Source organism: Panthera uncia, assembly GCF_023721935.1.
Source record: "Panthera uncia isolate 11264 chromosome A1 unlocalized genomic scaffold, Puncia_PCG_1.0 HiC_scaffold_17, whole genome shotgun sequence".
Taxonomy (NCBI): Eukaryota; Metazoa; Chordata; class Mammalia; order Carnivora; family Felidae; genus Panthera; species Panthera uncia.
Window position 1 is genome coordinate 140912823 of NW_026057577.1, and position 25762 is coordinate 140938584.

Below are 25762 nucleotides of genomic sequence, written 5' to 3' on the forward strand. Positions count from 1 at the left end.
AGCTGAAAGAACGGTAGTATCTTATGGTATAAAAACAGCTTTCTGCTGAGTTGAGTTTACAAATATGATTACGCCCTGAACTTCAATGCCACGGATAAGCCTGGATATGGCCTGGATCCAGTATAGGTGGCACTGGTTTTGTCATGGCTCCACAGTGCACAGCAACTTCTGGGCAATGACGATAGTGCTGTATTTCTTCTGTGAAAAGTATAAGTAAGTGGCTGAGTGCTGTGACAGAGCAGCCCCGAACCCAGGTGGATCCAGGATGGATCTGAAGCCACAGCCGGCCACGCTGACTTTTTCCACCACTGACGCTCTCCTGTTTTTGCGGGGATATCCACTTTTGTAAATCATTAAGGGCAAGCTCCCCAAATAATAAACGCAGTGGTTGGCTAAAATAATTTAAAAACTTAACTGTAAAAAAAGATGACTATGTCAAAGATGCGTTATGTGAAAAAAGCATTTAAAGGTGAATACAGATTAAGATAATTGGCTAAATTTCACTTTTCACAAACGTAGTTTTCTTGGGGGGGGTGTCAAATGTTTTTAAAGCTTTTGAGAAGTTATTGGTGTGTCATGTTTGATACTCCCTTGACAACTCTCGGTGTCTGATATAGGTTATTAAATCTCTGAAAACACATACCTCAACCACACAGCCGAGGTCCCGCACATAGTCACGCTCTGTCTCCACTAGTTCTTGCAAAACATAGCTGGAAAGAGAGAGAAAAACGAGTGTTAGTACCCCAACTCTTCATTCTCTAAATGAATTCTTTAGCACTTTGCTTTTGTCAGGTCAGACTCCTGCTGGGACCGGATCTGTAACGTATCAAATTTACGCAATTGGGTCTCTAATTCTTGAATGTCCCAAATCACTTACAGGTTCATGTACATGACCCATGACCGCTGTGGACTCTGATCACATATACAGACAATAAAGAGAGGCTTAGACATAGGTTTGTCATAAAGGCATAACGTTAAAGGAAGCAAGTTTGTTTTGTTTTGAAACAATTATTTTAAGTTTCACTGGACATGTAAGAAAAAATTTTAACTCAGATATTTAAAGCCTTGGGTCTGACCACTCATAACTGTTTAAGGCCTCTCCGATAAGAGGAGACAATCAGTTGCTCTGAAAAGCAAACCGCCTTGGCTGGCCTTGAAAAGGTCTGTTGGTCTGTTCATTTGACCAGCACTGAGTGGGCATCTCGTACCAGATACAGACTGCTGGGAGAGAGCACTCAGTAAAATCCAGTATCTGCCCTCACGCAGCATACAAGTTTTCCCTCTTCTCCAAAGGCAAGTTTAAACCTTTTGTAATGTTTTTCAGGACTCTTTTTACCGTAAGCAGCTTTACTGGAACTGAGACGCTATCAGGAAGGTGTGTTTGAAAAATATTCAAGTGTTTTGAATCAGATTACATCTGATTTTATGTTGCTTTCTTTTCCTTCACAACTATACGTATGATAGAAAGCACAGCACTTTCTCCCTAGAAGTGACAAGGGACATGCGTGTATCGTTTATAAATAAAGTACAACATGCAAATAACAAAAACTAGAGCTATAGGGGCACCTGGCTGGCTCAGTTGGAAGAATGTGTGACTCTTAATCTCGGGGTTGTGAGCTCAAGCCTGACGCTGGGCATACAGCTTATAAAACAAAACAAAACAAAAGAACAAACATTTTTCCAAACTCTAAGAAAAACAAACAAACAAACAAACAAACCACAAACACCTGCAGCTAAGGCTTACTGCACCCTTAAGAGGTTCTGAGAGAATTTCAAACATATACACAATTATTCTAAGAGAGACCCTGGATCTCCGGGTTGCCCTGATTCAGAGATGAACCCCAGTCACATTTTTGAAGGCGACAAAGACCAGAGCACAGCCGACAGTGACACTGGAAACATCTCTTACTGCCGTCTCTTTAAGGAGCTGGATTTCCTTTCCTCCATCTCATCAATGGGCGAAGAGGAGGAGAGAAGGGAGTTGTCGGAAGGGTTGAAGGAGGGGCTGCTACTGTCTCCCTGGTCAACAAGGAGTGAGCTGGGCCGGTCCTCCAGAGCCTGAAAGAAAACCAGACCACCAGTCATGTTTCCAGCCTACAGTCCACGAGGCTGAAATTAGGATCGGAAAATCTCATAAACCAGAAAATACAGAAAGCCGGACTATAAAATGAGAAGATCCACATTTGTGATATTACACGGTATTTGGTAACAAAAACCCCCACTATTAATACCAATATGGAGCAAGAGGAGCTGGGTAAATAAGTCAGAACAAAGAGGACAGTGAATTTATACGCATTAATACATTCTATTCTTTGTCACTAAATAATTAGAAATGATACAACTTGTGTACAGCAGAGCATTGCACCCATCTCTGGATGTATCACGAATTTCGAACGTAGCCGTTTTCTTCTCGGTTATATTCCTGTCCAGTGCGTGGAACCTCCTCCGTCAGGCCAGCCGACCCCAGGCACATCACCAGGGTCCCTTAGTGGTGGCTACATGGCAACGTCAGCGTTGTGCGTTAAAGAACGTGGGCTTTGTTTCTTCATTATCCACGAAGCCTTGACTCCGCGTCAGTACCCACAGATCGCCCAGCAAAACGGACCTCTGTTTCTGGACACCTGCAACCTCCCTCCTCTTGGGCAGCAGCAGCCGTCATGCTGTCTCGATGACGCATCCTAGACTCTCACTCCCCACTGGATTTTGGTTTTCACGAGTGACTGTTTTCAGTGTCGTATGCCCTGCGGAACCTCGAACAGAGCTCTGCGGTGTGGTCAACACATCTGACTCGGAAGTGGACTTCTGCCCCTGGATTAATGTAACAACGATTAGCGGCTGATTGCTTTCCCGTTGGTACATATTAACTGTGCTTCTTACCCTGAATTCCTAAAGCTCCTAGGGGTATGGGTTACGGTTCTTTTAAAATTTCCCAAGCACCCAGCTGGAGATGCAGAGAGGATCAAGGGGTAGTTTATCAACTGAACTGGGAAAGTGTGATTAGCTTATCTTCAAACAAAAAGTTCAATACAAACTTCAGGACACTTAACATTTCTTATCAAATCAAAACCGTCAATGCTCGTCCAATTTTCTCCCCTTGAGGGTAGCAGACCAGTGCGGGCTTTGTCACTAAGCACAGCTCTAAGGACACAAAGTCTGTCCATGTAATTTTGTTCACCAAACCCACGGAGCTGTGGAAACATACCAACTGCTGTGCTTATTTGTGATAAACCGTCAAGGAACGGGGCTTGATGAGAAAACAGCACTCTTATTTTTAAGTAAATAGTTATTGACCTTTACTGGAAGCCAGCACTCTGCGGGAAATAGCAGGGCTTTGCTCTGTGCTCATGGATCACGGCGACAGGGGTCTGGAGGAGGACGGGGTGCTTCGCACTGTCTCCCGTCTAGGTCTGCAAGGAAACAGCTGATACTCGTTGGATTCAATTCTGCTCCTTTCAATGGTGATAAAAAAGAAAGAAAACCAAGAAGATGTCTGTAGATGTCCCTTCAAACAGAGCTGCAAGCAGGGTGCTTCACTGGGGTGTGTGAAGCTCTGGTCTCCGGCTGGCGGAGCGGCTGTCTGGACCCCAAAGGACAGAGGTGCCGGGCGTGAACCCAGCTGGGCAGCCGGAGAGGGTGCAGACGCCCCGGCGGACACGATGGTGGTTTGGTGTTCCTGCCCGCCAGCTCTCACACAGGCGGCGTGACCAGGGAAAGGCCACCACGGGACTGAAACTCCTGGGACGTCACAGAGTCGGATGGATTATCTATCTGCGAAGCACCACGGGTTTGGTGGTGTATTATGGGCAGGTTCCCTCTGTTCCTTAGATGCAGGCAGGTCTGCACAGACAATCCATCTCCTCTAAGGTTAGTTTTGATAAATTTCCAGGTTGTGAAATTGACTTTCAAAGAGCTTAACAGAAGGTGTTATGGTTATTTTAATTTCCTTAGTTTGCCACTCCCATATAATTCCATGTTTTGTGAATTTGTGCCTCCTCTCTATTTTCTTGAGAAGGTTGCCTGATGTTTATTACTTCTTGAAAGAACACGTTTTTGGTTTTATTTATTCTGTTTTTCTGTTTTCCAACTCATTAATTTCTCTTGCTCTTCTAGTATTCTTGAGGTAGATGTTTATTTCACTTATTTTCATTCTTTCTCAGATCTCCCTTTATATTTCAATCGACGAAGAAAAGAAAACCCCAGGGTCAAGTTCAAACAGTCGCTGTGGCTGTTGGCCACTGCTGCCCTACTGCCAACGACGTGCAGGCAAGACGCATCCTCTTCCAAATCCTGGTAGGATCAGGAATGTGGGGATGAGAGAGAGAGGCCGAAATCCCAGGAAATAGTTTTCACGGTAGTTTTTATTTTTCCGACGGACTCAGCAGGTTTTAGGGTTAAGTTCAGGTGCCTGAACATCACGCTGCACAAGAGCTGAACAGCTTCTTCCCAGTCCAGTTAAGCTAACATGTAGCTTTTGAAGGGTAACTGATTCAGTGTGCAAATTCTACTACCAAGGCGCTACAGCCTGAGAGGTCACCCATAAGAAAACGGGGGCAGATGACTATGCATCTCTGGCACGTGATAAGTGTGCAGGGGGAGCTCAGGGTCACGTGAGAGGGCAGGCTAAAGGGTATTAACATGATTCAGAGTTTTCATTGACAAAAAGCAGTTCTCGTTTGACATCAGAGGATTAGTGACAGGAAATCAACACACAGCAATGTGTTCCTTGAGCCAGAAAAAGAGGGCAGGATCTAGATTACATTCCATGGACAATGAAGAGGGGGTGAGTCCATCCCAAACAGCATAAATACGGTCCTTCCACCAGGGAAAGGGCAGGCATTAGTGACTCTGCCCATGTGGATGGGACCTTGCTAGCAGCGTAGCAGCAAACAGCACTTGTACCGAGCGTAGAGCTAAAAGACACAGGCTCAGAGAGCCTAAGCGTAAGCAGCAGTGTTTGAACACAAGTCTACCTGACTCCAAAACCTACGCCCTTTCCACGACGCCAAGAGCTTTAGGCCTGTTAACTGAAGGAGAAACGTAAGTGAGTAGAAAGAACTTAGTTTCGACTGGTAAAGTTCAATGCCTTAAAACTGAGAATAAGGAATAAAGCAGTAAGAGCTGAACGAAACCGTGTCGTAGACCTCCTCTGCATTGCAAGCGCATCTGAATTAATCAGAAACCAATCTCTGTCCACTTAAAATGGAATGCGATGTCAGTACTTGCACAATGATGGCCTGGCAGGGTGACAAAGAGTTGCCTCAGAGCATTGCTTGGGAAAACTATTTCAATTATTAGACAAGAATAATTTTAATGATCATATAACTGAGGAGTATAAATGACTGTTTTAAAAATGTTTAAGGGTGTTTGAAAGCTCACTGGGTACAACTTAAGTACCCTTTGTTTAGACCATCAATCAAGTTGTCTCAAAGAGACAGCCAGGATGTACTTCAGTGCAGTTCAAACTGCAATGATCCCAAATTCTTGACCAGTGGGGTCAAGTTCTTGGGTTATCTACCAAGTACTAGCAACCTTCCTAACTTCCAAGCCCATCATGTCACTTTCAGAACATGACTGCCTGAGAAGAAATTCCAGTGATGGTGGAGTGAGACAGTGTGGAGCTTTTCTTGACAGAATCCCCACTTGACTGAGTCAGCCATAGTTTCATTAGTGTGGAAGTGTCTGAAGGTGTGCTGAGGGTCGGTGGTACCAGAGATAGGTTGACAGTTTCTTTTGCAGTCTCTGATGATTAGAATGATCAGATGATTGATTAGAAGCTGTCTCGGGGTAGAAGAAATGGGAATGATCTAACATTACCCAGTTAATACCTGATGGAAGGAAGATAAATGTCTAAACTTAAAAAGTATACTCTTTGATCTGGCAATTCCAAGGTCGAAAATCTACCCTACAGACACAACCACGCACACATAGCCAACATGGGTGTTTACAGTAGTGCAAAACTGAAAACTTTATACACACACACATACACACGTACGTATTATTACTAGGGATGTATTTAAATAAATTATAGCATAATGAGGTCTCTGCTCCTTCGTGGCTGGTTGTTTTTAAACTCTGTGGCTTTAGTTTTTTCATGTGTAAAATAAAATGACAATAGTGTGTACCTACCTCATTGGACTTCCAATATGTTAATATATGCTCAGCACTTAGAATGGGGCCTGGGTTAGAGTAAGCCCTCAGGAGATGATCACTGCCATCTATATACAGTGGACTACTGTGCAGCCAGTACAAAAAATGAAGTAAATATGTATGTACTGATGTGGGAAGATCCTCAAGATATACTAAGTCTCAAAATCTTAAAAACTCCACAAATCCACTCTGAAAGAAAGAGCAGGCACAAGCATCCTGTCCCTCTCACCTCCCCGCATATGTGTGCACCTGCCGAGAAAACGTCTGCAGGAAAATCTACCAAACTGGTCACAGTGGTTACCTCTGGAAGATGGACTGGTAAGAGAGGCTGGGGGCTTTTATTTTCAGAGAGGTGACGTTTAAATGATGTTAAGTCACTTTACAGGAGTTGTAGGATATAGTAATGTAAATGTTGTTGCCAATAATGGTTTTTCCATCTCATAGGAAAACTGAAGAAACACAGAATTGCTTTGAATCAGTTAGAAGCAATGCACACCTATCTAACTTCAAATCAGTATTGTTGACTTTGGGGCTTTTATTAAACAAATCCATGTTGGCCAACTGGAAATGCAGAGGTCACTCAGAAAATAAAGCCCTTACATAATAATGCATGCTTTTCTCTCCTGTACACTGTAAATCCGGAAGAAAGACCTCAGAGACAGCAAAAGAAACTGTCAACCTATCTGTGGGTACCACTGAGCCTGGGCACACCGTGGACGAGTGGGGCCGACCCGACCCGACCACAGCCGTAATGGTGTTAGCACTGCTATCAGTGAGGGTGCAGGAATGGATTATAATCTTGGCTCCTGGGAGGGACCTCCAATCTCCTGGGATATCTTGCTTGACAGGAATGTTTGTTTACAGAGGGGCCTCGGGCCAAGACAGAGCATCTATGCCAACGGTATGACTCTTGCTGGGGGCTTTGGGCCACGTGGGGTCCTGATTTCTGGAGGGGCAGGGGACAAAGGGGAGCCACGCAAGCAGTCAGTCTTGCGTACATGACTGAGCTCAAATAAACACTCTGAACACCAGGGCTCGGGTTAGCATCCCTGGCTGGCCAGACTCTCCGTGTGTGACATGCACTGACGTCAGACACCACTGTCAGGACAGGAGACGTCAGCGCTCTGCATGACCCTATGACCCTACCGGGAGGGGACAGCTGGAAGCCTGAACCCTGAACCACAGCTGCACCCTGCCCCGTGCCACCTCCTCCCTGGCTGACTTGAATCTGTCCTTTCACAGTATAAACCACAACTGTGGGTACAACGCCTTCTCTGAGTTCTGGAAGTCGTCCAAGCCAATGACTGAACCTGAGGGTGATGTTGGGGACCCCCAAACTTGCAGGGTGGTCAGAAGGGAGGGTGGCCTTGGGGTCTCCACCTGTGTAACACACCCCAAGCACATTCAGCAGCCCCGAGAGCGGTTTCCAAAGCTCAGGCTCGCTCTGTCTGGGAAACCTTACCATCTTGCTCTTCACGAGTTCTTCAATCGCACTCACGAGCTCGGCCGCACTTGGCGTTTCGGAGCTGGTGGGCCGGACTAATAACCGGGAAGAGGCCTACGGAAGAAGTTAAGAAAAAGAAAGGGGGGAGGGGGAATGCCTCACGTTAGTCACCGGACAGACAGTAAATTCTCCTGCAAGCTCAAGCTCTTTTTCAAAGTAAGTCCAGACAAAAAGACCACAAGTTTGTCTTTGTTTGCATTTATTTAAAGTCATCCTTTTAAATTTACAATATTCTGACATGAAATATTAAATAAAACCTGTCTGGGATACATGTGGAAAGCAGACAAAGTCTGTTTTTAATCCTCAGTCGTGTAACATCATAATATTTTTCAAAAGAGGTGACTGGGCACGGGGAGATTCTTACTGTAACTTTGGCAACTGCCAGCAAGGCTAGTGGCTAAGCAAAAAAAAAGTACGGAATCTGATCAACGGAAGAATGAAAGGCTTAAGTTCTAATGAGTGAATCCTTAAATAACCCAGAAAACAAAACAGGATACTAAAAACGGCTTTCCTGTGTTTATGGGGTTAAAAGAAAGAAACAAGAAAGAAAAGGAAAGGAACCAGGGTGCACTGACCAGACAGGGCAGAGGGGGACGAGCTCACCATTTTCTGTGCCATCCATTTCCCCAATGATTAGTGCAGAGTACAGAAGATCTGTGGCCTCACAAGCTACCAGATGCCATTTACGGCTAGAATCAGGGTGTACAGGGGGTGACAGTTAAGGGATTTCAGGGAGGGACCACTGAATTCAAGTTTCAGTAATTAGCAAACACGGCGTGTTTGCAGATTACTCGTGCCATCAATTAACTGGAGACTAGAAGAGGGCATAATATGAACCTTGCTTCATATTAAGGACAGCAGAGAAGCATGCGACACACGGCTAGCTGTCCTAACGATGCATTTCTCACAGTAGACAGATATGGGTTTGTACATTCACAACAAGGCTTTTACATATGTGGATCCATGTATGCGCTTTGCAAAACAAATGTTGGTTTGGTCTAATGAAATCTGGAGTATGGGGTGAAGAAAACGAAGAAAAAAATTCAAATGGAGAGGTAAGGAAACTGAGCCAAAACAGACACAGAACACAAATCAACATAATGCTGCAGTGAAAGTTTACAAAAAGAGAAAACAGAACAAAACAAAATATTAGTCACAAGGTAATATACTCGCTGGGAATATCACTACAGATTTTTGCAAATGAAGAGCTGCTACTGATAATACCCAATGAGGTAACGCAGCAACTGATACATGATTCTAGCAAACCAAAGTACACTGTGCAATCCACTCTCCAAATGGAGAAAAACACTCTTCTTGGGGGAACAAGTCAACCAGGCCCTCCACCTCACTTTGGCTAACCATCAGATTTGAGAAATGTCAGTTCTGTGCTTTAAAAGAAGGTATCGCTTAGAATGCCACAAAACAGTTTAGGAATTGTCTGAGAAGTGACGCATTCCCATTTCCTGCCGAGGCTACTCTGTGCAGGGGGCGGGGTCCTCTGTCACCTCCCCTCAGCTCCCGCAGCACGCGGCCAGCACCTCAGATGCCCCCAAACTGCAGACTCCAACCCAAGCCACGTCCTGAGCCAAGACCCGCAGCGCCCTGACCGCGCACTCCGAGCCACAAAGCGGGAGGAGGCGGGAGACGGCTGCCCAGGCTACGACTGCGTAGTCGGCCTCGGCCTCACACTTGTCGGTCACGGGGCCGGGGCAGAGTCCAGATCATAAAACACAGGCAGTCCAGCAAATGACCGTGTTAGCACGGAGGAGGGAGTCAGGGAAGGAAAAAGAGGAAGAATGGGGAAAATGATGAAAACATCTGTTATACTCAGAAAACTTCGTTACTGCCAAAAAAGAAAAGGTCTCCGGTGATGACTTCATAGCATGGTTTTCAACACCTGCCAGTCTTGGGAAGCACACCGGGGCCAGAACGTAAGGGGATGTATGAGCCAGTTACCAGCTTTCCATTTTGATACTTTAGGGCTCTACACCTGGGATGCACAAAGTTGTTGTAGATCAGGTAAGAACTAACCAAACAAACAAAAACCCAAGATTGGTTTGAAGCCTCCACATACACCTGAAGAGGAGACTCATGGTTGTAAACCGATTCCTAGACCCTGGCACCTGTCCCTGCACCCCAGGTGACCCTTGGCACTAACAGCAGGCACGCTGGGGAGACCAACTGGACAGCAGCACCACGTCATCTGGAAACAACGCCCGTGTGCAAAAACACCTAGCAGAGAGAGCAAGATGGCCTAGTGTTCATTCAGGGCTGCGACCCCCAAGACTGCGTGAGATTTGTCTGACTCCTGTCTCAGGGACACTGGTCAGTACAGTAAAAAGAAAATAAAGTTACTTTAGAGGCAGCACTTACTGAAGCATTATTAAAAATGCAGTGAACGTGTCTGTAGGAGAAACGACACGTGCTGGCCCACTGCTTGCTCTAAACTGACTCTGGTATTCCTACGTGTGGGGTGAAAACAGGCCGCACAGCTTCCCGCCGCCTGTTCTCAGCCCTGCTGTGACGCTGGTGCTAGGTGGCGGGGCCCTTACCTTGTCGTCCTGTGAATCCGGCTGCAGCAGGCTGTGCTGTTGGATGGCCATGGGCGGGGGGAGGGGCACGGCGTCGGCGCCCTCCTCCCCTTCCTCCTCCCCGCAGCTCTGCATGCCCGACGAGGAGGACTTAGAGAGTGTGCCGCTGCTCAGGCCCTCGTTCCGGCCCCTCTGAAATCAAACCAGTGTCCGCGCGTCACGTTCCAGGCCCGACTGTCAACATCAGGTCACAGACAGAGCCCTAAAGGGTGAACTGGGGGGAGTGTGGCCGGCACAGGAACGGAGGGAACAGAAATCAGGAGCAAGCTCTTTCCACCCCCGATGGGAACTGCTCATCCCTTCCTGCACACCAGCTACCTTGCCTGCAGACTCGGACCGGAGAAGGGCCCCCCCGCGCGTGTCTTCTGAAGAGACCGCCAACATTATCCGTTAGGCTTTGAACACATCTCGTCGTCCACCACCGCCCCCTCCCCGGGGACCAGTTCAAAAGCCTGAACCCTTAATAACTCTCATTCGGTTCCTCTCGTCTACTTCCATTTTGTTTCTGATAACTTGCTAGAATAAAATTCACTGAAACTATAATGGCATGAGGACTAATACAGTTCAAAATGCTCTGGAAGAATCTGAATTTAGTCTCACATTACTTTTACTCGGCTTTCACGTTTAGAAAAGTTGTCAGTTTTATTTCTACTAAGAGGACACAGATGTAGAAAACAGACAGATGAGGACATAATAAACCACATTACTGCAGTGAAAACCCAGGGCAGAACGTGCCCAGGAAAAAAGCAGCAGAAAACCCATGTCTGCAAAACAAATTAAACGATACAAATCTTATCCTATCTGTCTGCCTTTTTCTTTTTTTTGAGGGAGCTGGGTGGGGCTGGGGGTGGCGGGCCTCAGTTAAAAACTCTGAGGGCCCCTCACTGCCACCACCAGCCCGACAGCCTAGCCTGGGGGTCACGAAGGGATTCGGTTCCTTGCGGTGTAATTTAAAGCTCCCACCCCTGAATGAAAAGGGAACTTACAAAAATTCCCGGCTGGCAGATACCCGTGTATCTGTAATGACGTGGGAACGATCCAGTGTTTACTGGTTAGCAAAGTAAGCTCGCCCTGTGTCGGCTGGGGAGGACAGATGTTAAGCATGAACTGAGGACACCCACACCCCTCTGGCCCCTGCACGTCTAAAGCTGGGGCCCTGCCTGCGCCACGCTGCGGCCATGGTCTAGGCCGAGCTCAGGGACGGCCTGCACCTTCGCAGCTTGAGCGGCACCTCCTGGCTTGTCTGTGGCAGTGGGGCCAGGCGGGCTGGGCCGGCAGGGCGCCTGCTTCCCGCTGGAGCAGGCCTGGGGGGACGCTCGGAACCCTGCGCTCCTTCTCGGGAGCCACCGTGGGTCCCGACCAGGTCAACACGGAGCTGCCAGGGGCCCGCCCGTCCCCACCGAATCCAGTCTGCTAACGGGGGATGGAACGAGCTGACAGTCACAGGGACCCACGGGAAAGGGAACCGAAGGAGCGTGTTCCCACGACAAACGAGCATCCCCACGACTCCAGGGGAAAGACCGGGGGGCTCTGACCTCTTCCACCGTCTCGTCCTGCGGGGTGGCTGCGCTGTCGTCCGAGTCCTTCTGCGAGCCGGCATCGGCGCTCTTGCGGACCTCCCGGCTCTTCTTGTGCTTGTGCGCCAGCTTCTTCACGTGCCCGTCGGCCTTGCCGCTGCTCAGCCGTCGCACCGGGCTCGTCAGCCACTTGCGCAGCGTGTTGCCCGGGCGCTTGGGGCCCGGGGAGCTCTGGGCCCCCATCATGTGGGGCTGGAGAGAGGCCACGGAGGCGGGCGGGCTGGCATCGTTACTGGAGACGGACAGCGAGTCTGAAGGGTGAGAGAGACACGGCAGGTTTGACCGAACGGCCTACAAACAGATCCTCCGGCCGTGTTGCCCGCAGGCTGTGCCCGCCGCCTACCTGCGGCCTGGAAACGCGGGAAGGGAAGGTCCGCCGTCTCACGCACACACCTTTCAAAGCTTTACTGAACCTGAGTTGTTCCCAGAGACGACTCTCCTCAGGACGTACCGTTCCCCCCAAAACCCCAAGTCACCAATCCCCTGAAGACCATCACACAGATGGTCTTTAAAACCGTGTTCATCCACTTTCTTGATAAACACAAGCTATGAAAGAAGATTTCAAAAGAAACTAAGAACTAATCCTGGTGCATAAAGACATCAGTTTGACTCACTACCAGTGAACAAAAAGTACGGCTCTGTAAATAAAACGTGGACGTGTGCACGTACCCACATCAGAATGGATCTGACCTGGTCAGACTTTGGGACAAATGACACCCATCTGGAACGCTGTGTCAAGAGCGAAGTCAGCAGCTGGGAAAGGGGGCAATGCCGGCTGGTTTGGTGGGAGATCCGGCCTGGGGCCGGACCCCGGAACTATGCAGGCGCAGGGGGTCTTTCTCTCGGACTCGAAGTGACTTCTCTCGTCCAAGTAAATACCAGCAGCACATTTTTAAAAGAAATGTGAGGGGAAGCCTTCCTCAAATAACCAACAATGCTTTGCAGAAAACATATCCGAGTGAATCTTCTCACTGGATCTCAAAAATTAGAGAGAGTCGACCCTGAATTGTTTTTTCAGGAGAAAACAAGAGACCTAAAAGAAGCTTAGAAGACAGCTGACACTCACCGAATCCAAGCAGTTATGAGGCAGGACTTTACAAACTGAAAACCGGTGACAGGACACACCGCCTGGCCCCTTCCTGAGCACCTGACTTGAGGGTGTCAGTCTAGTGAAATGGAGTAAAACGCTTTACACTTTAAGAAATGGAATGAGGAAGAAGATCATTCACTATGCTTGTTATTGTCTTAAGTCTTCTGCAGCCTGAAAAATATATTAAAATTACTCTTTGGGACGATCCTATTTTACAGACACCTGTATTCGTCTGTTTACCTCGGTGGCACCGGAGACATTATGTGCTGCAGTTACAAAGCAGGACAGCTAATCCCTCCCAATCCCGTGATTATATGCGAGAGAGTCAACAGTAGTTTCCCACTCCTGCTCCAGACTCCCGGACGAGACGGCGGATCCCTGTCTAATTGCCATCTCATTCCTTCCCTGGCCCAAGCCTTGCATGGGTGGAGGGTATAATCTTCCATAAACAGATGACACATTTCAAGCAGGATCGCTCATTCTTAAAAATCTAGATTTTCTCAGAGCCAGACTTTGGTTCAAAACTAAGCAATACAGGATTCAGCTGACAAGCAAAAACCTTTTCCCCTGCGTGGGTATGTGCACGTAGATGTGTGGATCTAGATTCGTTCGTTTGTAACTTTATTTTAAAATGAAAGTCACTACAATATTTCCACGTCTCTCCTTTTCCTCAGGCACCATCTAAAGAGGCAGGAGGGAATTACACCATTAAGCTGGCCACAGCACACAGCAAGTACTTCCTAGACATTTTCTCAGGTGCCAATTCAGGATAAAGGCAAACAGGGAAGCACAGTGCCTAGCCTCAGGAACTTTCACGTAGAGACAACAAGAAGGACAAAAAGAAGAGGGAGGTTGGGGCAATCCACGCGCCAAATGACAATTTATTCAACTGCAGGTTTTTTTTTTTAAGTTCCAACTAATTTTATTAGCAAGATGCTGGGTCAGCCACAGCAGGTGACACTTCCACAGTCCTTTAGTGTACTGGGACTCAGAGCCAAGCCCTGTACGTGCCACTGGACAAAGGTGAATAGAACCGTCCTTCACCCATGGGATCCGCCATGTAGTGTTTTCCAGGACCACATAACTATGAGGCCAGAACTATAAGCGAGTACAAATCCTGTTAGAGGCTGGGAAGAAGGGGAATTGAGTAGACGGATCCCAGAAGGCTTCTTGAAGGAGGCATCAGAAATCCCCAGCCCTAAGAAGTAGAGCCAGCTGATTCACAGCCCACATGTGAAGGGCAGTCACGTCTCCCACATACATTCACTCAGCCGGGTAACTCAAGACAAAGGACAGTGGAGGTGGCACTCAGGCGGAGGCTGCGAGACGTCTGGGGCTGGCCAACCTACGACAAGTGTCACTGATGGGGCCCACTGTGCCTCGTATGAATTGAGGGAGGCAGGAAAGAGACAGAGGCCCTCTTACTTCAATAAAACCCAATCAATTACAGGTCTTGACATTCATAAGCAGAATCCTCACACGTTCCAAGTAACAGGGAGCACCAGCTAAGCCAACAAATGAACCTCACACGTGTTCTTGTGCCTACAAGTGAGAATCTGGGGGAGTGTGGCACGGGAGCAGTGTAGCACACAGCGTGAATCCTTACTGAAAAGGGGACGCCCGCTGTTACCCTGACACAGTCTTTGTCCACCAGAGCCTGCAGGGTCACTGAGAAGCGGGAGGGCACTTAGATGGGCGTGGGCAGTGGTGGGCAGGGACTCGGGGCAGGCCCCGGAGCACAAAGACCTCTCCTCTGGTCAGCAGCCCCAGCCGGCCTTTGGAGGCACGAGGGCATGAACTGCAGCCCATCAATAACGCTTTGTGGGATGCGGCTGGCTCTGCCCGCATACTTCCCAGGGCATTCTAGCCTCGCTCGCAAAGGAGCTAGCCTCTCCCTGTGGGCTCAGCTGCAGAGCGTTTGGTTCGCTGCACTTTGGGAAATAGGTTCAAAAGAGAGTCCCTCCTCACTTGGCAGGTCACGCGTTATAAACGTGGCCGTGGCCTGAACGTTCCATCCCAGACCCGGAAGGGGGCAGAGCTGCCCAAGGCCGGAGCTCACCGGTTACAGATGAACTGCTGTTTCCAAGGGAACAGCCATTCTCTTCCTGGGCTGCTCTTTATCAAATCACTTAATGACACTGTTTCACTTTACTGGAATATTTAGGACTTAGAAAAATCTGGCAGCCACTACGAACTAAGGAGAAAGTTTTGTTGCATTGTAAGCAGCACTGTTTCAGTTGTTGTTTTTAAGATCTATGCCCATCATGGGGCTTCAACTCCCAACCCCGAGATCAAGAGTCGCATGCTCCACTGACTGAGCCAGCCTGGAGACTGTACAATTTTGTCAAATTTTATTTTATTTTGTTTTGTTTTATTTTACTTTATTTTTTAGGTCAAATTTTAAATTTTACCTTGAAAAAACTATTCTACTTCAGGAGTCTGAAAATGTAGAAGGAGATTTCTTCACCTGTCTCCAAGATGAGCAGACACTCTGTCTGGTGCAGGTCTGATACACTGGCCACAATTCTGGTGATCAGCAATTAAAAAAAAAAAAAAACAACAAACCCCTAAATCAAAAGCAAAATAAATTCCTTCTCTTTCTACTTTGCCTTTAACAGTAACGCTCACTTTTTCATGCTACTTGGCACTCTTTGAAACACAACAAATGGTATTTCTTTCTTTACACTATACAAACTTCTACCCAAATCAATGAATTAAACACTCCATTTAAATGCTCGTTACTTGCTTGTGACATAATGTAACAATCAGGAATTTAAAAACTTAAAAATCAGGGGCGCCTGGGTGGCGCAGTCGGTTAAGCGTCCGACTTCAGCCAGGTCACGATCTCGCGGTCCGTGAGTTCGAGCCCCGTGTCGGGCTCTGGGCTGATGGCTCAGAGCCTGGAGCCTGTTTCCGATTCTGTGTCTCCCTCTCTCTCTGCCCCTCCCCAGTTCATGCTCTGTCTCTCTCTGTCCCAAAAATAAAATAAAAAACGTTGAAAAAAAAAAAAATTTAAAAAAAAAAAAGTGAAAAAAAAAATAATAAAAACTTAAAAATCATTGAAACTTAATATATTCATTAATAGAATGGAATAGACTCCTGTTAATTTTGTTGTTGTTGTTGTTGTTGTTAACTGAGGAACACACTTTGACCACTAGACCAGCTGCTTTGTTGCAACTTTAACCAATGTGTCCTAATGGTACCTAGTGGAACTAAGGTCCCTAATGTTACTGGGCACAAGGTAAGCCTCAATCACACAACCAACAGGGCTTTAGAAGGTCTCCTTGGGAAGATCTTAAATTACTGGCCTGCACAGAGGTGCCTTTTCTAGAAGGGTTCCCGGCGGCTGTGATACGCTGAGTCTAACGTGTCCTGCCCAGGTATAAACACCACTCGGGCAGGCCCCCTTCCTCTAAAACCTCACCTTTCTGCCGGATTACACTGTGGATGGCTCAGGCCAATAAGAGTGATCCTCAGGTGGAGGGCTATGGTCCCAGCTCTGTATAACCCTTTCGTGACGTGACGGTACTCTCCCAGCTGGATAACTGCCAAGACAGGAAGCCAACCGCGACCTTAGACTCCAGGTTTCACGTGAGTGGGTGCTGAGTCTGGTTTGTTTACAAGTACGTGCCCAGCTGCCGGCAGGATGTGTGGCACATCCTGGGAGCTTAAATGTGTGTGTTGAATAAATGACAAATGGGTGAGTGAGTCGATTACCAGCTATAGGCTCCCTCCCCGACTCAGCACACTGCCTGCTAACTTAGGTTGACCGCAGTAAATGCCACCAACGTCCTGACTTGGTGGTAGACCCTCCTCAGTTCCGAGATGAGCTACAAGTACCACCGAATTTTAGTCAAATTCATCAGTCTGTCAATTACTTACTTGCAAGCTGGTAATTCACAGCAGATTGAGGCTATTCTTGTAATGATCTGCCCTACGTGGGGCTTTCTTGTAAGGCAGAGGCAGGCCCAGGAGCTCGTGGTGAGAGTGGTGTGAACGTGAACTGCGCCCATCACGCATGGTGGGGACCAGGGAGCAGAAAGTGGATTCAGGACCGCACTGAACGGAGAAATACGGCAGAAACTAACCTGACCCTCAAAGAAAACTGTATTTGTTCCTGTTTCCCATCTTCAGCTGCTGTCTCTTGCCTTTCCCTCGATTCCTAACTTCTGGGAAGTAAAAAAAAAGACTCAGCACCCAGTCCCACTGCTTTTTCACCCATCCCCAACCTTCCTGCCTCCAAGAACGGCTGCGGTCACATCATGTCTTGTCTGGGGATGTGCACTCTTCTAGCTTGGGGAAAATCCACTGATTCAAGTTCCAGACGGAGGATCAATTATGTGGCAAAAGGAACTGTGGGCTTGTCAAAGGGTCTGAGTCTCAGCCTGGTTCTCCCCCTCAATAGCCATGACCCCACACTGACATCCTGGCATCTGGATTTCCTCATCTCACAGGGCCACTGTTGGATTCCATGAAACAATGGGACGAATGAGCTTTACAAACGGTAAAGTGCTATTTGCAAATGTAGGATGGCTGAGGCGACCTTCTTCAGGACTCCTTGGTAGTTCTACGTGACTTATTGCCACACTGTATTTATGCAACTGCGAGTACCCAGAAAATGGGGATTTGGGTTAATCATCTTGGTAATCACAAGCCTGGCACGGTGATCAGGACATCCTCGAAATCATTTTGAGATGGATGGATGAAGCAAACCACATGGATTAGTTCATTTTCTTTCCATTTAACAACTTGTCCCTTATTAAGAAGAAAAAGTAAATTGCAGCGGGAAGAGATACTATCAGCACATCAGTCTTTTAAAAAGACGCTCGAGTGCATACATGAGAAAGCCATTTGTGATCTGCCTGAAGCCCTAAGAGAGGAAATCAAGTTTATGTCCTCTTATTTTGAGGGGGAGACCAAGCCCACATAGATGGCTTCTTTGCTAAAGTCAGAGTTCATGCAAAGTCCATGCTAGATTTCTTCCTAAAAAAAAGGAAAAAAAGCTCGGGAAAGGAGGGAGAGCAGGAGTGCTGACCCCAGCCCCTTGCAGGAAAAGAGTCTTACCGTGCGAGTACACACAACACAGAGACTGTCGGGAGAAGATAAATCGCCTTCTCGTCCCAGTCACTAAGTTAGAGACATCTGTGATTCATAGAGCACTTTTTTTTTTTTTTAATGTAAGAAAAAAAGGCAAAAGGACCATATCCTGCTAGTTGCAGACTAAGAAGGATCACGTTTCATTTGAACCCTCCCCCCATTTCACAACGGTGGCAAGTCTCAGGGCGCCTGTGAGTGCACGGAGTGAGGAGCACAGTGCTGATTGTGTCTGTTCACAGACTCTGACACGCTACGCCCTGATCGCGACGACGTTTCACCGGAACCTGTTTTCCCTTCCTGCCTTTCTTCCTTTTGTGTCCCCACAGCACATGGCTCCAGGAGGGCAGAGATGTCTGCTGCTCTGTTCATGCTGCCTCTCCAGAGTTTAAAGCCGGCTTTACCTTGAAGAGGGCTCTCTACAGATCAACAGTCATTCGAAAGCAATGGGGCCAGGTTCTGGCCCCATCCCATCACGTCCTGGGCTGGGCGCCGTGCAAGTCCTGTAGCTGTCTGACTATGGAGTGATAGTGAGTCCTCACCAGGCGGCTGGGGTGGGGGTGGGGGGGGGGGGGAAGGAACAAGCACGGACTTTGTAATGTTACAGTCTGACACAAACAGGAGGCAATACTCGTATTTTTGCACAGAAAAAGAAATCGCAGAAGACCCGGAAGCAAGTAGGGGGAAGCGGGCTGCTGGGCTGATCGCTCCCCGGAAGCAGGGACCGCGAGGACGGTGAAGGCCCCGTCACTCCGGGGGGCCAGCGTGCCACCACCACAGCACCGCACGTCTGCAGAGACCAGGACCCCTCACTCCACATAACGTCAAGCAAACGGGCACACAGGACCCGCGTGGACGCCCGTGTCACATCTGACGAGGCCCGACCACCACGCAGACGTGCACAGTCAACGCTGGGAGACCTTCCAGGAAATTGCAACCTCACATTTCAAATTCTCTTTCAGGGTCTCCCCCAACGATTTTAGCTAGTTTTGAAGGAAGGGAGTCCCATCTTTCTGTCCACTGTACATGGTCAAAGATCCCTGTCAAATGAACAATGCGGTGATGTCTCGATATACACGCTAACTCGGCTTGGCAGGTTCCCACGGCAAACCGCTAATTTACAATTCTACTTATAAGGACATAAAGGCATGTTTATTTAGCAGCTATTGCTAGAGAAAGACTATGTGCTCAAGAAAGATAACTCAAGGACACTTTGGGGCAGCTGCTTCCAATGTCTGATGGTAATTCCATCGGACTATTTTAGAACAGACTGGGCAGGGTTTAATCAGGTGCACCTGGCCTCCGGCAGTTTCTCAAACCTCTGTCTTGTCAAGGATTCGATGCAGCAAATCACATTTTAATTTAGGAAATTCTTGTACCATGCCAGGAAGGTCGCGACGTACACGTGAGAATCAGATGTAGAAAATTACTTACGGAACAAAGAGTAAGTTGGTTGCTGACTGGGTTGGGGCTCAAATATTCCAGAGCATAATTTTCTGAATAATGACTGTCACTTCTACTCTTGGCAAATTGGCTTTTAATTCCCTGCTTTTGGAATTGAGGTGACATCTCTTTGGAATGAAAAAACCCAAAAAGGCCATAATGTACTAGAAATCCTCTTGAAGATCACATAAAAAGTGAGCGGATCTATACGTTTATTTTCCCGGATACACGTCTACATTTCGTTCTACACAGGGACCACAACCACCTCCACGGGCTAAGTCCGTTAATTTACAGCCACGATGAGCGAGGTGAAGCCGGGCTGTTACCTGGGGGGAATTCTGTGCACCGAAGAGGAACTCGACCTGCCCAGTGATGCGGTTCTACTTCCAGAGCTTCAGATACCGGAGCAAGCACGTCTCCAAACTTAAGTGAGCGAGTGCCTGGAAACGTTTCCTGAGGGACTTCCTGCTCATTCCGGTTACCCTACTGCTCTTACACAGCCTCTGCCCATCTCTGAACCTGCAATTCTTAAGTTGCTCCCCAGCGTCAATAAAGAGCCACCAGGCCAGGCCCGCAACACGACAGGCCACCACATCGTCGGCGCCATCGGCCGGTTACCTCCTCTCCTGCACACGCCCACGTCCAGGTGTCCCAGGGCTCCGGGGCTTCACCCGGGGCTCAAACGGTCACACGAAGTCATGCTGACACAGGAGACGGCCTTTTTAAAAAGTGGGAAGCTGGACAGAAGGCCTGAGCACTAGAGTCTGCAGAATGGTAAGGAATGAAAAATGTGGCGTGAGCGTTGAAGGCAAATCTGCAAGGGGGGGTCCTTAACGCAAACACGTGAGCTCTGAATTTGCTTTCCAATATGAAGTCGAGACTGAAAACATGAAAAGATCAAACTCCCAAGTTGCTGCTGTTGTTTGTTAAAAACGATCCCTGGATTCCACCAGAGGTCCAGCACGGCCTGGCCACAGCTCGTGCTGTAATAAAGCACACATGTCCTTTGCTGCCTGAGAAAACGCACAAAAGTGACCAGCACATTCGCTGTTCCCGGAGCAGCCCCTCCCGTGAACTCACACCAGGGTTCGCTAGCATCCCCCCCCCCCCCAGCCCCCACCTCGGGGGACCGAGTGGAAGAACACGATGTAATCACTGGCACCCATGAAAACCGACTCGCCTAGAAAGCACTGCCCTCAAACAGAAACACTCGCTCTACCTGGTCTCTCGGCGGAGGCTGAAAGCGAGGGTGTGCACAAACAGGGCGATTACCCTGCTGTGCGCTTAGGGGGCCGCGTCGTGAAGAGACAAGGGCCTTTTCACCACCACATAACGCGAGGAGCATGAGGGACACGCGGCTCATAATGTCTCACCAGACAAACGTGCAAACGGAAGTCACACGCGCAAACTTGCTCCTTTGGCTCACAGAGAAATTGCCAAGTGCTATTTATTCTTGGTGTGGGTTCTGAAGACACTTCAAGCATTACATAATCATTGGAAAATGTGGCTATGTCAACAAATGCAAAACTGCAAGCGTCATTTTCCCTCTCAAATTCATTCTCGTGAGGGGAATGCTAACCTGTCAGAATTTCTGGTCAGGAAAGCATCTCATCTTAAAGATCTTTCTCCACGTGTGGGAAATTAAAAAAAAAAAAAATCTCTCTCCACGTGAATTTCAACACTTGAATTTCCAGTAAGGAAATGTGAAAAAATTAAATAAAAATGAAAGCAGATGGCCTACTCCTTTGCTTGGCTAATCAGATGAACAGGATATCACAAACTGCCAAAGTGGAGATTTGAAAACACCTCACAAATGGAATAATAGGAGAGTCAATTTTTTTTTGTTTTTTTTTTTGTTTTGAGAGAGAGCACACACACATGTAGGGGAGGGGCAGAGGGAAAGAGAGCAAGAATCTTAACTCCGTGCTCAGCACAGAGCCCAACACGCGGCTTGATTCCACAACCTGGATTATGACTGAGCCAACTGAGCCACCCTGGTGCCCCTGGGAGAGTCAGTTTCCACGGTGGATAACCCAAAGGACGGACCAGTCTGGATCAATGTAAGGAATTTAACACGGATCGAGTGAACAGACTTATCCACACCCTGAACAAAATGGGCCCTGGCTCATGTGCTGGGTCAGGAATGCTCTGGGTACAAGTAGGTCTGTGGCTGGTGACAGTTCATCAGCAGGCTGTTGGCCTTCAGGAAAAGAGGAGTTTGGCAGCTGTCGTGTCCTGTGACCGGGACACTGGGAGAGGGCGGCGTAGGGATGAGAGGCGGACCAGCCCCCGGTCGAGGCGCAGGGCCGACACGAAACCCCTCACGCCGCTGGGTGCCCTGCTGATCTGACACCCCTTTCCAGGGAGGTGGGGGAGACCAGGCACACGCAAGTCGGGTCGACTGCTCGCCTGATGCAGACACTCACGCGCCGCAAACCACCCCGTCAGAGAACACAACCATGTCGTCAGAGCTCTTGTCTCCTTCTCTCAACCCTGCTCTTACGTTGGGGCTTCCTTTTTCACGTGAGCCTCCTCTGCCCGGGACAAACGCTAGCTTTGTTTGAGGAGAGCTTCCAGCCCATACGCCTGCTTTCTCCGGGTAACAGGGCCATTTTCTTTGCCTTTTACATGAGTTAGCCCTTGAAATGTAGTTTTTGGGAGACGAACAGGCAGGCTTTTCTGCAATAGAAAGCCTAAGCTGTCACAAAGGGAAAAGAAATCCCCAAGGAGCTATCTTGCCAGTGATGACAGGGAGGGGATTTGGGCTGACTTTTACACAAGGACAAAAGCAGATGTTTAACGATATCCTTGTTGGATGGAAGAAAGACATTTTTTGAAAAACTGCATAAAAACGAGACCGGAAACACACACACAAATCCTGCAACCGCAGACATTTACGTCTCCCAGAGTTTTCAGACACCCTCCAGCCCGGCCCCTACACTCCTGCTTAGGGCTCCGTGGCTCTCCAGCCACACCGGCTGGGAAATGGGAATGAGAGGCGGGGCAGCATCAGTGCTCACGTGGAAAGTTCTCCAGACACGGAGCGGCCCCACCACGCAGCCCCACGTGAAGTCCTGGGCAGTGGAGGTGACACCTCGTGTGGTCCGACTGCTGTCTCCTACACGAGGGAACGAAAGGTGTGAGCCCCAGACCAGGCTCTGCAGGGCAGGGCGCTGCGTGTGGCTGTGCAGCACCCCCAGGGAACCGCCGTGTAGGGGAGCAGTGACCTCCTGGGGCGCGCTGCCCTCGTCTGCTTCCACGCTCAGGAGCAGAACTCTTCCGAATGCTCCTGTATCCTCCTGCTTGGCTTCTTCAGAAGCTGAGACCCTCTGTGTTCCCAAAAAGTCAAATGGCTGTTCTTTTCACAAACTTACTTACGATTAACGTCACTTACACAAGGAAAACATTATTATAGAAACAAATACCGTGTGTTTACCAGATTCCTTAGTATTTAGTATACCGCTGACTTAGGGAAAATGAGTTTTTTTCTGTGATAAAATAATGGGTTCTTGAGTCTTAATTTCTTTATTTGGGAAGCTATTCCCAGGGCAATACAGCATTTATTATAGCCCTGAATAGATAATCATCATTTAAGGGAACAGAAAGCTAATTTGGGGGGAATGAGCAATCCTGTGAGGCTCGCATAACATTCTCTTTGTCTGATTCTGCCTTTCAGAGGTTCCAAGACTGCTAAGAAACATGAAATGTTTAACCTGTGGGCATAACTGTTCCTGATATTAAACACAAAGTGTTAGCAGTAAAACATTTCATCTTATCTGTAGGAGGCTTACATTTGAACCGTACTCTTCGCGATGAGTATTTATGCTTTTGTTTAACGTCTTCTTACTACTTGTTGGGAAAAAAAATGACATAAGTCAGGGTATCTTCTTAAAGAAGAGATCAAAGATTTTTTAGAGGGGCAATTTGTAGATTTCCTTAAAGTTGAAAATGCCTCTAAATGAAGCAGGACATACACAAAGACACTCCCACGCAAAATGGTTTTAAGAGAACATTCTGTAGTCAGTGGTTTAAACTACATGATTGATTTGTTTCAGGTGGTGACAGATTTCTCCTCATTCATGCACAAATTTTTTATTTTTAATTAAGACCACATCCAGCATGCCAACACGCAAAAGCCTTTTTCATGCACTCTAGAAAACGTATGAATTGCCTAAGAACAGAGCTGGCCAAAATACACGATAAACCACGCAAACTTGTTTTCGTAGAGCCACGTGACTCATTCCTCATAACCATACGCTAATTTTTACATGGCATTAAGGGCGAAACGACCAGGGCCTTGGAACGCTCTGCAGCGAGCCTGCCAAACACCATCATTCTCCACGTCCTCGACGCAGCAGGTTTGCTGAAGCTTCAGCCTCAAGGGGTGGATATTAGTTTGGAAAGAGTTCCAGCTGTGGAGAATGAGGAAAGGGATGGTCCCCCCTCCCCCACAAACCACAAAGCAAGTATCTAGTGCGTTATATTTTAGGGTCCCTGGTTGTTGGGTTCAAAAATAAAGAACACAGAAAGCCCTAGCCAGTTAGGAATCCCGTTCACAATTATATTTCAGGAATACCTCTCCCAAAGGCGACATGAGGCTCTAAGTTAAGGCGAGGCATTGAAAAACGGGATTAAAATGTTAACCGCAGCTGAGGAGGCAAGGCGTGCCTGTGTGCGCACCGTTACAGCCCGCATCCAAGAACACAAAGCGTTAAGGGCTGCGATCCCAAACTTTTAGTCTGATTTTGTGACATCGCCCCCTGCCCCCTACAAGAACTGAGTGGACCTGAATTTGATTTCTCAAATGATCAGTCTGTAATTTCTTGAAAACTGCCCACTCCCTTTCTAGGATATCACATCCCCAAGCAATGACAAAAGGCTAAAAACACAAAGGAAAGAGGGTCAGGGCAACTGTTTGCGGAGTTGTTCACGGGTCCAACACTGGAGGTGAGATCCCGATCTCCGACGTGCCTTGGGGCAGGGCAGCTCTCTAAGAATCCCGGGGCCTCCTGTGCGGTTACTCGGGGCAGCCGAGCGAGTGCATTGAGAAAGAAGGAAGGAAGGAAGGGAGGCCTGGAGTCTTTCCAGGAGGGAACAAAAGCAGGCAGGGAGACAAAGGCAAGGAAAAGAACGCCTCTGCTACGAGCACCAATTAATGGCACAAACCCGGTCCTTGGCTTTAATTAATGCCCCGTGTGACAGAATGGCACTGCCACAGCCCGGGAGGGAAGCCACAGTAGGAAGTGAGCAGACGCCCCGCGTGGGGGGCAGGGGCGGAGGGCGGCTGGGGGAGCGCTATGTGCTGGCTTTCTTGTTAGCTGGGGAGAGACAAAAGGAAAACATTCAGTTTTTAGTTCCACGTCACAATAAGCACACTCCTTCTTGTTCTTAAAGACTCCCTTATTCACATGGGCCACTGGGCCACTTCTTACAATAATCCGTCCACTTTCAGAGATGAGAGAGGGTGGTGGGGTGGGGCGGGGGGGAGGGAGGCTTGCCTTAGGACTGCGTCTTTGGACACGAGAATCACTCTCGTCTTTTCAAGCTGCCGGGTCTACGTGTTTCCGTGACAGTGTGAACTGTTCTTAATTTTAACAAGATATAACAACAGAAACTTTCTTCAACTACACATTTGAGAAAATGGACACTGGATGGGAGTGAGACAATTTCTTACAGTAAGTTTTAGAAGTAAAATAGGCATCAGTTTGCATATATAAAGACTAGAAGAAAATGTGTTCAAACATAATCTGCAGTTGCCTGTGCTATTTCCCCCTCTGCTGCTCCTTCTGTACATTGTCTTCTTTTCGATTTTACAGTTAGCATACAGTTTCAGAGAAACTATGTATTTTGGGGCCATATACTGTGGAGTCTGCATGGTTTTCTGGGAGAACTGTAAAAACTCACCAGGAGCATCTGGGCTGTGGCTCCTCCCCCCACACCCCCAGCCAGTCCTCAGAGACGGGAGAGGAAGTGAGGGGAGCCCCCATGGACTCATTCCGAGGCTCATTTACCCCCACGCTCTCAGGCAGGCTATCCTGGGTTTATGGATTTGCTTGCTCACCACAAGGCTAACTTCGAGCACCTGGAGGAAATTCTTCAGCATAAGAGCCATAAATTTGTGTTCATCCTGAAGTCTAGCTGAAGAAATATGCTTAGAAAGAGCACATACCAGAGAGGGAGCACAGCCGAAGGGCAGAGGCCTGCTCCTTGTCTAGAGAGAAGAAAGGATTCCAGAGCAACGAAAGGCCGTTCTGTCTGAGGGCTCAGAGGAAATTTTTGGGTTTTGAGGAAATTTTCAGTCCATTTTATGAACTTC

General features: G+C 48.1%; 1 protein-coding gene across 2 annotated transcripts in view; it reads right to left on the reverse strand.

Annotated features, from left to right (window-relative positions):
- TRIO (trio Rho guanine nucleotide exchange factor) overlaps positions 1 to 25762 on the reverse strand; it is a 353639-nt gene that overhangs the window by 29336 nt on the left and 298541 nt on the right. For both annotated transcript variants that reach the window (XM_049648759.1, XM_049648761.1), the window contains exons 35-39: positions 11778 to 12070; positions 10204 to 10374; positions 7610 to 7705; positions 1910 to 2058; positions 644 to 710 (exon numbers count right to left, since the gene is read on the reverse strand). In XM_049648759.1, coding sequence (XP_049504716.1) covers positions 644 to 710; positions 1910 to 2058; positions 7610 to 7705; positions 10204 to 10374; positions 11778 to 12070 — 776 coding nt within the window. The remainder of the gene's footprint in view (positions 1 to 643; positions 711 to 1909; positions 2059 to 7609; positions 7706 to 10203; positions 10375 to 11777; positions 12071 to 25762) is intronic.